General features: G+C 49.9%; 1 protein-coding gene across 1 annotated transcript in view; it reads left to right on the top strand.

Annotated features, from left to right (window-relative positions):
• PDE1C (phosphodiesterase 1C) overlaps positions 1 to 14,334 on the top strand; it is a 288,209-nt gene that overhangs the window by 21,797 nt on the left and 252,078 nt on the right. The window contains exon 2 of the mRNA XM_087821246.1: positions 7,589 to 7,675. Within this exon, the coding sequence (XP_087677372.1) occupies positions 7,589 to 7,675 (87 nt within the window). The remainder of the gene's footprint in view (positions 1 to 7,588; positions 7,676 to 14,334) is intronic.

Here is a 14,334-nt window from a genome sequence, read left to right as displayed (position 1 = left end):
TCTTTCATCTTGATGGTTGGCACTGATTGGCTGTGACCTTTATGACCTTGGTTTACCCCGACTAGGATTTTGGTTATTTATTGCAGCTGTATTGCCTCTGACTGCCACGGGCAAGCACCCTTCCTACATGTTTTTAGAATACACTTTTGTTGACGTATAACAGATATGTTTAAATGTAGACAAATCACAAGGTACAGCTTGATGGACTCTTATGAAACAGGCTCACCTGTGCAGCTGGTGCCTGAATTAAGAAAAAGAACATTACCAGCCTGGGGGGATCTCCTCAGACCCAGCCTTGGTCACCATCGCCCCTCCCCAAAGGTTTCCACGGTCCTGACTTGCATCACCGTAGGTTAGTTTTGCCTGTTTTTGAACTTCATATACATTGATTCAGAAAATAAACTATTTTGCATTTGGTTTCATTTTTTAACATTATGTTTGTGAGAGTCACCCATGCTCTCGCACGTGGCAGGTATTTATTCCCCCTCGTTTCCATATAGCATTCCTCCGTGTGACCGTGTCACAGTTATTTTACTCTTGTGGATGGACACTTGTGTTTCCTTCAGTTTTAACTATTATGAGCAGTGGTTCTCATACATATCTTCTGGCACAAAGATGTGCATATTTCTGTGGGACAAGTGCCTGGGAGTGGATTCTCGGGCCAGTGGGTATGTAGACGTTCAGCTTTAGTAGAAAACTGCCGGGCACTTTTTTTTCAAAATAGTTGCATCAGTTTAAATTCCCACAAATGCCATTTGAGAGGCTTAGTTGCCCTGAACCTTTGCCAACACTTGGTATTGTCAGTTGCTTTCCCTTTAGCCACGTGGTGGGGGTGCAGTGGCGGCAGAGGATGGTTTGCTCTGTCTCCCTGACGAGTAATGACGTGGAGCCAGCAGCATGTCCTGTGCTCACTGGCAGTCTGCAGGCCCTTTTCTGTGAAACGCCTGTTCAGGCCCTTTGCCCATTTCCTATTGGGTTGTCTGTGTGTTTCTTCCTGATCGTGGCGGCTCTTTCCATAGACGCACGTCCCAGATAATGTGCTGAAGGCACGAGAGTCCTGGGATCCGGAAAGGTGTGGCCCAGAGGGAGAGAGCACATGAAGGGAGCAACACCCACTTCCTTCTCCTTCCAGCGACACGGGGAAGACTTAGCGGCAGCGGCTTTCCTGCCCCAGGTGGCTCCGTGCTTCACCGAAGGGCAGGCTGGCCTGTCGATCTGGGCTTTGAAGCCCCGTAGTCTGGGGATCTACGCAGTCTTATGATTCACAATTTCAGATGACCTTGTCCCAAGCTGGGGAGTCGTCTCCCTTCTCCTCTCCTCTCCTCTCCTCTCCTCTCCTCTCCTCTCCTCTCCTCTCCTCTCCTCTCCTCTCCTCTCCTCTCCTCTCCTCTCCTCTCCTCTCCTCTCCTCTCCTCTCCTCTCCTCCCCTCCCCTCCCCTCCCCTCCCCTCCCCTCCCCTCCCCTCCCCTCCCCTCCCCTCCCCTCCCCTCCCCTCCCCTCCCCTCCCCTCCCCTCCCCTCCCCTCCCCTCTCCTCTCCTCTCCTCTCCTCCAGGGCCACCAAGTCCTGTCGATCCTATGTCCCAAATACGCGCCCAGGAGGGTCACTGCCCACCTCTGCCGCAAGCCCGGGCTCCAGGCCCATCAGCTCCTCCCCAGGCCATCGAGACGGCTTCCAAAGGGGCCTCCACCCGCCACAGTGAGCTGTTTTAACATAAATTCGAGCATCTGCTTAAAAGTCTTCGTCGTTCCTGTCACTGGCCCTCATAACCCCCGTTCTTTCCTCCGCAGCACTCATCACAGCAGGTCATTCCCTGTTTCTTTCTGCCTCTGTTGTCGCCTCTGTCTCCTCCACGGACCTGTCAGTTTCACAAAGGGACCTGGCCTACTTTGTGCACCAGCGCAGCTCAGTAAAGAGTTGTAGAATTTGAATGAGTGATTGAATTAAAGCCTCCTGTCCATCTGGACCAAGTCCCTGATGCCCCCTTCCAGTGGTCATCTCCTGGATATTTCAAGGGATGGAGCTCTCACTACCCCCGAGGCCACCTGTCCTGCTTTCGAAAGGGAAGCAACATACCGAACTCCAGCGTTTAAAGAGGAGGGGCCGGGTGTCAGCTGAAGGGAGGCGGGGACTTGGCAAGACTGAAAACACGACAGTCTTCTCAGGGCACCAAGGCCCCTGCTTTATTGTTTGAGTTGGAAAACTCCCCTTGCTTAGCAGATGCAGCTCTTGGCTCTTTGGCTTTCACTTCCCTCCCACCCGATAGCATTTCTAGGGAACTCTGTGCACTTCTGTTCTGGGGACAAAACAAGCTTGGGGGCTCGTTCCCGTTCCCATGCCCTGCCTCTGACCTCTCCCTCTGGAACCGAGGTCCATGGTGGAACAAATCGTGGCCCGGGGCTCTGGAACTGGCCTCGCCCATCTGTCAGTGGCCCAGCTCCTTCCCCAAATGGGGATGATTTAACACACACGCATCCAAGGTGGTGGCAGGCAGCTTGGCATCCCGAATGCATCCCCAGAAGGAGACAAGACTGAAGTTTGCAGTTCTGGCGGTATCGAGGCCGGGTCCCCGGGGTTTAGCTGGTCTATTAAGTAGTAATCTAACCGGTGATGATCTCAATTAATGTGATGTTTGCCCAGCCCCCTTTGGGTAGTCTGCGTTCAGCACTGCGGGTCCACGAGCAATTTTAAATCCTGCCCAGGAGAGGCCCTCCTCTGCTCTCCCTCTTTGTGTTCCCCCTTTCGTGGCCAGGGCTCAATCTATCAGTGTGGCTGAACCTGGCCCCGGGGCCTGAGAGATCCTGGTTCAAGCTTGATCCCTGGACAGTTCACTTCCTCGCTGAGCCTCAGAGTCCTCATACGCAAATGGAGATAATACTGACCTCCAGGGCCATTGCGAAGATAAATAAGTTAGAGACGGTGGCCAGCACCGGGGTACCCTGTATGGGGTGGTTCCTTTTCCAGCTCCCATATGCTGAGAAAAATGGCCAAATATGGCTTCTGAATTTATTTGGTTGTTCTGGGAGATCCCAGGTTTACTCTTTTTTAATTTTTTTTATTTCAGAGAGAGGAAGGGAGAGGGAGAGAGAGAGATAGAAGCATCAATGATGAGAGAGTCGTTGATTCGCTGCCCCCTGCATGCCCCCGACTGGGCATCGAGCCCACAACCCGGGCATGTGCCCTGACCGGGAATCGAACCTCAATCTCCTGGATCCTAGGTCGATGCTCAACCACTGAGCCAAGCCAGCCAGGCCCAGGTTTACTCTTGATTCCAGGGTAGTATTTGCTGAATTGCTGTCGGTCCTGCCAGGCTCCTGAGCAGCCCCAATGGGGAGACAAAGGCCAAGTGTAGATGGTGATTTGAGCAAGTGAGCTAGACACAGTCCCGGTTCACTCCCAGCCCATAACCACGGGTCAGGGCCCGAATAACTAGAATTCCCCAGTGCCCTACTTTGCCGCTCCAGACGTGTCCTCTCAAACAACACCGACAGGGGAGGGAAAGAGAAAGAGCAAAGCCTGGGAGGAGACCCCCTGATTGCTCCTGGGTGGTAGAGTTAGGGATGGCTGTTGTTTCCCCCTATCAGTGCCCACATTTTGTAAGTGATAATTTACTAGCATTATTTTCAGACCCTCCCGGTCAGCTTTCTGAATTAAAACACTTGGCACATTTATTTATACACTGCTGCACCTTGGAAGTAAAGATGAGCCCATGCAAAGTGGTCAGAAGCAGGGAGCAGGAGGCTCAGGGCACCTCAAGGTCACCCCGACTGGATTAAAGCTTGTGGGCCATTGAGAGGAAGCCCAGGTGTGGTTTCCACTGCAGGGGACCTGGGGCGTATCCCCTTCGTAGTAGGTGCTCAGCAGACAATGGCTCACAAATGATCAATAAGTGATGCTTCTCCTCTGAACATCTCAGAGCATGTTGCTTTAGTTTCCTCAGTGAAAAGAGGGAGCTTAGCTCAGATCTCCCCAGACAGGGACATTATTTATGAAATCAATCAGCTGATAAAAATTTGTTGAGCTCCTACGATGTGCCGGCTACTGGGTCTGCTGTGGAGACCAAGAGAGTCATATCCTTGCCCTCAAGGATCTCAGAAGCTATCGGAGAAGGTAGGATGTGAGCAGGTAAATAAAGAAATATGTGTGCAGGTGGGTAGGTGCTGCAGAGGAGTCAACTTGATAGGGAGGTCAGGTAAGAGTTCTCACCTGAGGCGTGAACTGAAGGACTAATAGCAGTTAGGCATGCAAGATATTGGGGTGGGGGATGGGGAATGGGGTTGTGTGCCAGGCAGAGGTCCCCAAGTGGGAGGGAGCTGGGCTTGTTCAAGGGAGAGGGGGGCAGCCGGTGTGCCTGGGGCACAGGGAGAGCCGGGGAGTGTGCGTGGTGTGAGATGAAGTTGGACAGGTGGGTAGAAGCCAGGTCATGTAGGGACTTGGATGCTGTGGTTATGACTTGGGTTCATTCTGAGTGCAGTGGGGGCCACTGGAGTGTTATAAGAAGGGGAATGGACGCTCTGAGTTGTGTCTGAGAAATATTTTTCTGGTTTTAATTTGGAGAGAGGATTGGAGGGAGGCAGACATGGAAGCAGGGAGACAAAATTAAAGGCTCTTTAACTAGAACCTCAATGAGAGAGCACCATCCACCACTAGTATGGCTAATGTGAAAAAAGCGTAATATCAAGCGTTGGCAGGGATGCGAGCAATGGGACTGTGCTGTGAGGAGTGTGAAAGGGTGTAACCATTTGCAACGCCGTTTGGCCGTATCTACTAGAGCTGGGTGTATGTATCCATCACTCAGGAACCAGCAAGTCCACTCCCGAGGATGTGCTGAGCAGAAGGCCTACATGTGTGCACCAAGAGGTGCGAAGGAAAATGTTCCTGACAGCCTGTTCCTAAAAGCCTCAAACCAGAAACCACCTAAATATTTATTAGCTGTAGAATGAATAAATAATTTGTGGCATATTTGTCCAAAGGAATATAATACAGCAAAGAGAAAGAATGAGCTATTTCTACATGCAAACAACGTGGCTGAACCTTGTGAATAGAATTTTGAGTGAAATAAACAAGAAATAAAGGAAGCTGTCCTGGATGATTCTATTTGCATACATTTAAAAACAGATATGACTAATCAATGTCGATAGAAGTCCAGACCTCAGGACGGTGGCCAGCGCCTGGGAAGGAGCACGGGGAGGCTGCTGGGGAGGCCGATGAGGCCTATTTCCTGGTTTAGGCGGCGGTTACCCTGGACACGGGGGTGCTCACTTTGTGGAAACTGATCAAGCTGTGTACTGATGATTTGGGTACTTTTCTATATGCAGGTCATATTTCAATCAAAAGTTTCCCTTAAAAAAGGAAGGGTGAGAGACCATTGTGTAGCCCACAGAGAAATAAATTTGGCTCGGGGCAGGACGAAAGTAGTGAAGGTGGTCGGTCAGGCACGGTTAGATTTTGGCAGTATGGCCAGTGGAGATTGTTGATGGAGTAGGGGTGTGTGTGTGTGTGTGTGTGTGTGTGTTGTAGGTGGGAGAGGTGAAGTAAACAGGGGAGGAGAACGACACCTAGGTGTTCTGCCCACGTTGTTAGGTGGATTACGGTGCCCTTTGTGGGGTGTGGGCTTTGGTCCTAGATCCCAATCCCTACCGTCAGGAACGTCTTTCCAGAAATTCCCCCTTTCCACTCTCTGCGTCATTTATTTCCCCTCGAGACGGTGTCACCCCCATCAGCACGTAAACATGCTGTTATTTCTGCCACCTTGACACAAGGTTCTCAGGGTGCCTCATTCCCGCCAGCTACCACCCCGCTGCTCTGCGCTTATGGGCAGCAAAACCTCTCCAAACAATTCTCTACACTCCCTGCCCCTAATTCCCGCCCCCCTTTTCTTTTAAACCCACTCTAACAAAGGTCTTGCCTCCGTCCACCCCGAAACCGCTCTAGTGGAGGTGATCAATGACTAAATCCAACAGCCAACTGTCAGTTCTCTTTCCTTGACCTGTCGAAGGTGTTGACCACCCTTCCCTTCTCCACTTGGCTTTCAGGACACCACCTTCTCTTGACCCCTCACTGGCTGCTCTTTTACAGTCCCCTGAAGTGCTGTCTGGCCGGCACCTGACATCTGCATGGTGGGACTATTTACACCACAGAAACTGGGAAAGAAAATCTGCAAATACAAATCAAAGCTCTTCCCCCCTCATGGCTATTTTTGCCCCGGAGAACTGGTTTACCAGCACGACACTCTTTATAAGCCCAGGCAAAATAGCTTTTTAGTGTATGACATAAGGCTACCCACTGCTTTGTAGAATGGCAGAGCTAGGAGAAGTGTGGAGTTAGGTGTAGTGTCATTTACCCAACTGTCAAAAATGCCTGAACTATCTCCCCTCTCCTATACCTTCCAGACAAACTCCACTAAGCTCTCTCAGTCCGCGTTGGTCACCCTCCCTCAGTGTGCTCGATCATATCGCACTTTCGTCGCCTTCTGGTCCCATGTCTGTCCTTTACTCAATGATGAGCTCCTTGAATGCGAGCCAGGAGAGGCAGCTGCAGAGCTGTGATTCATTGCCAGGGCTCTGGAGCCAGGCTGTCTGGGTCTGAATTCTGGTTCCATCATTTGTGTTGTGAGTAACCCTGAGCAAGTTACAGAGTCACTCAGTTTACTTCATCTGTAGAACTGGGGACATTTCTCATAGAGTGCAAGGGTTAAATAATTTAATATATGCAATAGCACCTAGAACACACCCTGGTCAGTGCTGCTCAATGGTTAGAGCATCAGCCTGTGCACCGGAGGGTCATGGGTTCAATTCCTGGTCAAGGGCACATACCTGGGTTTTGGGTTTGATCCTCAGTTGGGGTGTGTATGGGGTGTTTCTCCCTCACATCCATGTTTCTCTCTCTTTCCCTTCCTCTCTTTCTAAAAATCAATGAAACAGCAAATCAAAACATGTCCTTTATACCCAGAGGGATCACTGTGGGGAGGGCAAGAGTGCACTGGGCCTGTTGAGGACCCATGTTCAAATCCTGACTCTGCCACTTATGAGCGTGGTGAACTTGGGCATATTACTTAACCTCTCTGAGTTTATTTTTCCACTTGAAAATGGGAGTCATTGTAGTGACTTGCAGAGTTGTGGAAGATGACTTTCTATAGCAGAGTTTGGCCTACATTTCTATTCCTGCCTCCTCTGGACCAGGAATGTTTGCCATCTGGGATCATTCCAGGGGTCTAAAGGCAGCTCCTCCACTTTCCTAGCTGATGGTCCCTTTTTCAGTGATGGCTCGCTGGTTGCCTGATGGCTCAGTCCCTTAATGTGCTGACTGGAGAAATAGGAGTCAAACAGCACCCAAGGGGACAGATGCCATTGAGTGAGAAAAGGGGCCTATAACTAAGCCCTGGGGACACACCAGTGTTTAAGGGGCATGGGGAGGGCAGAAAGCCAGCCAGGAGGGAGCTGGGAATGGGAGAACAGGACCAGCCTAAGTCAAAAGTCAAGACAGGAACTGGTCAGCTGCATCAGACACCCCAGCAGGGTCACTGAGGACATGCTTCCCTGGTGATCTTCAGATGCCTGACGGGCCATATGTCTTTTCTTTGCTGACAGAGGCAGGAGCCAGGAGGATGGAAGCTGCAGAGGAGTTGGACAGCCCAGGGGAAATCACGGAGAAACTCAAGGGCACAGGAGAGCAAGGTAAGCCCCACTGTGCGTGACAGGCTTGGTTGGAAATCCTCCAAACACTCTTTTCCTCTGCTCCTGCAACAGCTTAAGAAGTATGGCAGACAAGCACTATGAGTTCCACTGAAATGATGGAAAGACCAAGACTCAGTGCTAATGCTTTTCCCAGCCCTAGTGGAGCTGGGATTTGAATCTAGCTCTTCTGAGCTTTGGTCCTGAGCCTTTTGCCTTGAACCAGCCTTGTCTTTCAGGAGTTTCCTAAGCATTTCTAGTTCCAAAGCAGCAGCAACCAGTGCTTGGTGCAGGTAGCTGGGCTACCTGAGAGGCCTGGTTGCAGGACTCCGCACTGTCTCTGTGGGAAAATATCCCTGCAAATGAGATCTTCATGGCCTCGTGGCTAATCATTTCATGATTTTTTGCCTTAACTCCTGCTACTATGCTCACTGTCCTTCACCCTGGTCACTTCTTCCAGATAAGGGGTGGGTCCTGGTGAGAAGAGACCACTGGGTATGGGGCCAAGGTCCTGCGGAGTCCTGCCAGCACACAGGCGCCTCCTACTGGTGCTGGCAGTAAGCACAGCTGGGTGGACAGCACCCTGGGGCCCTAGTGGGGGAAGAAGAGCCTGTTTGCCAAAGGAGGTTCCTGGTTCTATGGGCTGTGGCATTTTGGGACTGTGAGAGGTACCCTGTGAGGCTTTGGAGTATGGAGGTTTTTATCACACTCTGAAGGGGATTCTGATCCTCTCTTCCCTCTTACTCCTTCCAGGCAGCTGGAGCTCTTCCTGTCTTCCCAGGAGAGTCTCTGTTGAGAGGTTTCAAGGGCCCCGCTGTGTATCAGGGAAGCAGGTCTGTAGTGGTGTGAGGGGCTGTTGACCAGCGTGAGTCACCTTCACGACACTCGGGTTTTCAGGTCTCCTTTTGTGCAGCAGGAAGCTGAAGGTGGTCAGTGCTGTGGATGGGAACCGAGCCCACAAGATCCTTGGGAGGGTGGGGTGGGGGAGAGCCTTGGGGCTCCATCCAGGGAGGGAAACCTCAGGTCAAGGGCAGTAAACGCCAGGGGCACAGCTCTGTATTCCAGGTGCGGGGATGGGGAAGAACTAGGGCCTACCCTGTGGGCTCTGACGAGAGCCCCTCTCCCCTGCTTATTGATTTCTGTGGACTTTATTTAAGGAGGAAGAGGGAACAGTAAGAGTGGGCGCTGGAAACTTGACACCTTCCAGAAGATGGCGAGAGGCAGCCTAGCGTGGTGGAGGGAGACCTGGTGAGGAGTCAGATGGTCCCCACTTAGGTCTCACATTCGCCTCAGCTCTTTCCTGCGGGACATGGGCATTGTCGTCAGGGCTACAGGCGATTCTGTAGGTGAAAGGGTCTGGCAGGGTGGCTGGACCACAGTGGGGGACTCTGCAGACGAGTTAAAAATGAAGAAAACTCCCAGAACGACCCACTGACTTCTCTTTTCTTTCGATTGAATCAGTGAGTCAACCTCTCATTTTTACCCGTTTCCGCTATTATTTCCATCCCGCAGCAGTTCAGTCCTTGTGACGCGCTTCAGTCGTCACACACTCCGAGCCAGTCCCATAGTGTCAGCTGAGTGCAGGCCGTGTCGGTGACGACGCTCCGTGGTCTGAAGGATGACTTCAGAGTCAGGGGGAGAGTGAATTAAGCCAAGAGGCAGCCCCGTGAGAAGAGAAAACCAAATCGCAGCCATCCTCCCAAACGCCCTTGGTTGGCTCCAGAGGCAGCCCGCTGGAAACGCGGGTGCCAAATGCATGTGTGAGAATTTATCACAATGAAGAAAAACCACACACGCACCTTTTGGTATCTTAAATACCTGACAAAAGCATCTCAGCGAGAAATCATTAGTCCTCCCACCTGCTGCCAATTCTGCCTGCTTGCTTTTGTCATGATAATACAGACTGTCGGTTCTCAAGAACAGTTTTCTGGGGCAGTATCTGGGGGAATTTGCTTGTGATTCTGAGATTTCAGCCATCCTGCTGATTTAGGGACTCTGTGCTTTTCCCCACAAGGAGAACTCGGTAACCCATGACCGAGAACCCGAGCCATGCAGGCCTGTCATCTTGTTCGGGCACCAGCTCACCTTGTGTGACAAACATGCCTAGTGTTTCATGAAGTACTGATAGGTGAGGGTCCCATTCCCCATGATGTGGGAGCAGCACTGTCCCACGAGGCCCTGGTTGGATGCAGGGATGAAACCCCGGTTGCAAAGAGGAGCCGAGAGTGTTTAAGGGACGGATATGAATTCTTCACTCAGCCAGGGGCAGGGACGGACTGTGTCACCCCGACTCCTGGAGGATGGTTAGCGCTCACCCCTGACTGGGAAGGCTGAGGTGTCAGTTTTCTCGTTTCTTCTTGAAGCTCCGGTCGGAACGAGAATATTCATTCATTCACCCGCCGCCTACTCCGTGCGTGGCATCGTTCCAGGCACCGGGAATACATAGCGAACAAAGGACCTGGTGGCCCTCATGCAGCTTGCGGTCTAGGGATGGGTCATTGATCTGGCTCAGGATGGTTATTTTAATGTATATTTTAAATTAGAAAATGTTTTAAACATGAAAAATGCAGGAAGTAATTTTGATACCTGTGTCTGTATGGACAACTGGCTTTTAAAATATTTATTTTTTTCACCCTGGCTGCTGTGGCTTAGTTGGTCGGGCATTGATTGTCCTGTGCACCAAAAGGTCACTGGTTCAATTCCCGGTGCAAGGCACATGCCTGGGTGGCGAGCTCAATCCCTGGTAGCAGGAGGCAGCCAATTATTCAGGAGGGAGCCAATTGATGTTTTGCTCTCACATGGATGTTTGTCTCTCTCCCTCTCCCTTCCTCTCTCTCTCAAAATCAATAAAAATATAAACAAAATAAAATATTTTTCCTTTTAAAAAGTTATAGGTGTAGTAGAAAATTTGGGGGAAGAAGAAACTAAATTCCCCCCAGGTTCCTGGGTGGGAGACCACCGGGGGCAGCCAGTCTGTGTCCACAGGAATCAGGACAAGCCTGATCTCGCTGACTCTGGGAACCCACGTGACCTCGGACCCCAGCACCGCAGTATAATCACTGATACCATTTTGTGTGTTTTTTTCCTGTCTTTTTGAAGTGCGTTTTTTACATAATCATGACCATATTGCATCCTACTTGTCGTTTCCTTTTTTCTGAAATATAGTTTACCTTCACTCTCATTGACTATTGTTCTGTGACATGTTCTCCGAAACACCAGCATCCGTATGATTATCATCAACAGCAGGGGCCACCTCCAGGACACAGAGGTGGTGAGCGTGTGTGTGTGAGTGTGTGCGTGTGTAGCTAGCTGTGTGTATCTGAGTGGGTGCGTGTTCGCTGGCTTTGTTTGAGGTGAATCACTAAGCTGGAAGGAAGTCCTAGATGGACTGAGCTGCCCGTGGGCAACAGATGGAGAAGTATCTTCCTATCACAAGTCATTTCGCCAAATAGCTGGATCCACTGTGGTGTCAGAAATCCCCTTCTGGGCTGCCTGCCTGTTCTCTTCGGTCCCAGTGTTCTTGGTGCGCTTGATAATTCTGTTGCCAAGGTTGCCACTGTGAACAGTTACCTTCTCCAGGGATTTCAGATCCACAGTAAGAAATCTAACTCCATCACTCTATTCTTTGTTATTTAGTGGAGGCTTAAAATGAGATAGATGCATGTGTAAGATACTTAGCACAGTGCCTGGCACAAGGTGGCCTGACCCATGCTAGACTCCTAAACTCCCTTTTGTGCGGCCTGCTGCAGGTGTTTTGCTGATTCCACCGTAACGGGTGACCCATCTGGGACCTATCACCGTGCAGACTGTCACCTTGGATGCTCTGTATTTATCCTAATCCCCTATTCCCCCGATCCCCGCCAAGCATCTCTGATGTGGTGAATTTTGTTGCCCTAGAAAAGATTATTCACCCAATTTCTCTCTGCTGTTTCCCTTGCTTTTTAACATACTGAATTTTTTTGTTTGTTTCTCTATATTTATGTTTCTAGTTACAGAAATTGAAAAAAATCATATGTCACAAGACGGTGTAATTTTCAGCTACTAAATGAATTATTCTTTCGGTTTGCTTTCTAAAGCTGGAACTATAACATACTATTAAAAGAGTTCATGCCCTTAAACCTGCTGTAAGTGATAACACCAACATCAGACCACATGAAGAAGAGGCGTTCTTTCTGGGGCAAATCTTTAATTTATATCACTTAGAGCCCTTATGATGGGAGGGTTACAGCTCTGATCTGGGCAGGCTTTTCCCTCAGCTCTTGGCACACAGGTGTAAACTGTGCGTGCACCTGGCGACCTGGAGGTCAAATTTGGTCCAAACAGTGCAGAGGATAGGATTTCAAAGGGCCCATGTTTACAAAACTCTCTTTTCTTTCCTGACTTCATTTCCTAGAACCCCCTCTTGTGGCTTGGTGGGGTTCAATGGCTAACTGCTGGCCAATGGAATTGGGGAGAAGGGATGTGTGTTTCTTCCAGGCCTGGTCCCTAAAGTCCTTCCTCATGGTCCTGCACCCTTTCTCTTCCTTCACGTCCCAGGTATTTTGCAGAGCACTTACCATCCCAGGTACTTTGCAGAGCACCTGCTGGAGACACTGGCACCTGGGGAGGTGGTGGAGAAACTAGATGGGAGGAGCCTGGGCCCCTGAACAATTCCACAGAACAGACCCAAACCCTAGTGTATATTGGGCTTGGTAATGGTCAAGAAACAAACCTTTACTGTGGCGTCAGACATGGAGACCGTGGGCATTTGTTACTGAGGTTAGCTATGCAAACTAATAAGGATTTGGCACATAGTAGGTGTTCAATAAACATTAGTGGTGGTGTTTCTTTGGTCCCCAGGAAGCACAGAGTGTCAGAGTCCTCTCAAGGGAGTCTGAAGTGAGAAGGGTTGGCGGGGTGTGTCAGGGGAAGTCCTGAGAGGAAGTCAGGAATCAAGCAGGGAAGCCCAGCACATTGCTCTGCTTGAAAAGCAGCCACAGATAATATGTAAATGAACGGGCATAGACATGTTCCAGTAAAGCTTTTCTTGTGGACGCTGACATTGGAATTTCATAGAGTTTCGGCGTGTCCCATGACTTGTTCTTCTTTTGAATTTTTTTCAAACACTTAAAAATGTAAAACCCGCTCGGCCAGGCGTGGCTCAGCGGTTGAGCGTTGACCTAGGATCCAGGTGATCGGGGTTCGATTCCGGGTCAGGGCACATGCCCGGGTTGGAGGGCTCAATCCCCAGTTGGGGGCGTGCAGGAGGCAGCCGATCAATGACTCTCTCATCATTGATGTTTCTACCTCTCTCTCCCCCTTCCTCTTTCTGAAATCAATAAAGATATATTAAAAAAAAAAAAAAGTAAAACCCACCCTGGCCAATGTGGCTCAGTGGTTAGTGTCACTGTGAACCAAAGGGGCTCGGGTTCAGTTCCCGACCAAGGGCACGTACCTGGGTCGCAGGTTCGATCCCCGGCCCCGGTTAAGATCCATGCGGGAGGTAACCAATCGATGAGTCTCTTTCACATAGATGTTTCTTTCTCTCCTCCCTCCCTCCCTCCCTCCCTCCCTCCCTGCCTCCCTCCCTCCCTTCCACACTCTCTAAAAATCATTGGAAAAAATATCTTCAGATGTAGATTAACCAAAAAAAAAAAAAAAAAAGTAAAAACCCATTCTTAGCTCAGAGACTCTACAGAAACAGGTGGCAGGCTGGATGTGACCTGCAGGCCTTAGTTTGCTGACCCCTGCCCTAACCACGCGAGCATAGGCTCCACACTTCTGCTTGGCTGTCCTGGTTTAGTTTCTCTACTTCGCAGGCCTTCCTGAAGGAGCCTTTCTGCAAGAGCAACGCTTCTTCTGGTCTCAGTCTTGAACTCTCTCTCCCGTGGCTTATGTAACGCTGGCATTCAGCCCCCCCGGCTTGGCGGAAGAGCCCCACACCGGGAAGGCTGCTTTCAGACTTCGCACTGGAAGCAAAGCGCTGAGTGGCTCTGTAGGTGTGCAATCTCGAAAACCAGGCAGAGAGATAATGATTCTGGGGAGAAGCGGTTTAAAAACAGTTCTAATTGCTCAGGCAGGTTATTTTTACCAGTCTTTAGGGGACAGAGAACTGATCACATTGTTGTTATTTTTATCGATCACATTTAAAAAAGCTTCTCTGCTAAGAGCGATTAAATACCAAGTTTTAATTTCACTCACTCAAGGAAAAATTTCCATTGCATTAGGCTATTTTTTCTCGATCATTTACTATAGGAGACTGTAACTCAGGGCTTTCAGGCTCCTCGTTGCATAAAAGAAGGAAAGTGCTTGTGCTAAAGGTTTGGGAAAGTGGGAGAAATACAGGGAAATGGGAACTATAAGAAACTCTTGGTGGTTTACCATAGTAAACATATATAATATGATGTGTAATATATTATATGTAGAATTTTCTTATACAATTAACGGTGATAATAATAAAAAATATTATTGTCACGGAGAGGAATTTCCCACAGCATCTACATAATGAAATTGGGAGTCACCTGATGCTTGCAGTAACTGAATGCCCAGTGCGTACCCAGCTTTCACCCAGTTCCTCTGCCTCCTCATTGTAAGACGCAGAAAGCAAGGTTCAGGGATGCCTCGCACCTCGCTCACGGTCATCTAGATGATAAGCGGTGGAGCCCAATTTCAGGTCTACCTGT

Source organism: Miniopterus natalensis, chromosome 10 (assembly GCF_054644295.1).
Source record: "Miniopterus natalensis isolate mMinNat1 chromosome 10, mMinNat1.hap1, whole genome shotgun sequence".
Lineage (NCBI taxonomy): Eukaryota > Metazoa > Chordata > Mammalia > Chiroptera > Miniopteridae > Miniopterus > Miniopterus natalensis.
The sequence above is the reverse complement of the archived record's forward strand: the minus strand, read 5'-3'. Positions and strand labels throughout refer to the sequence as shown.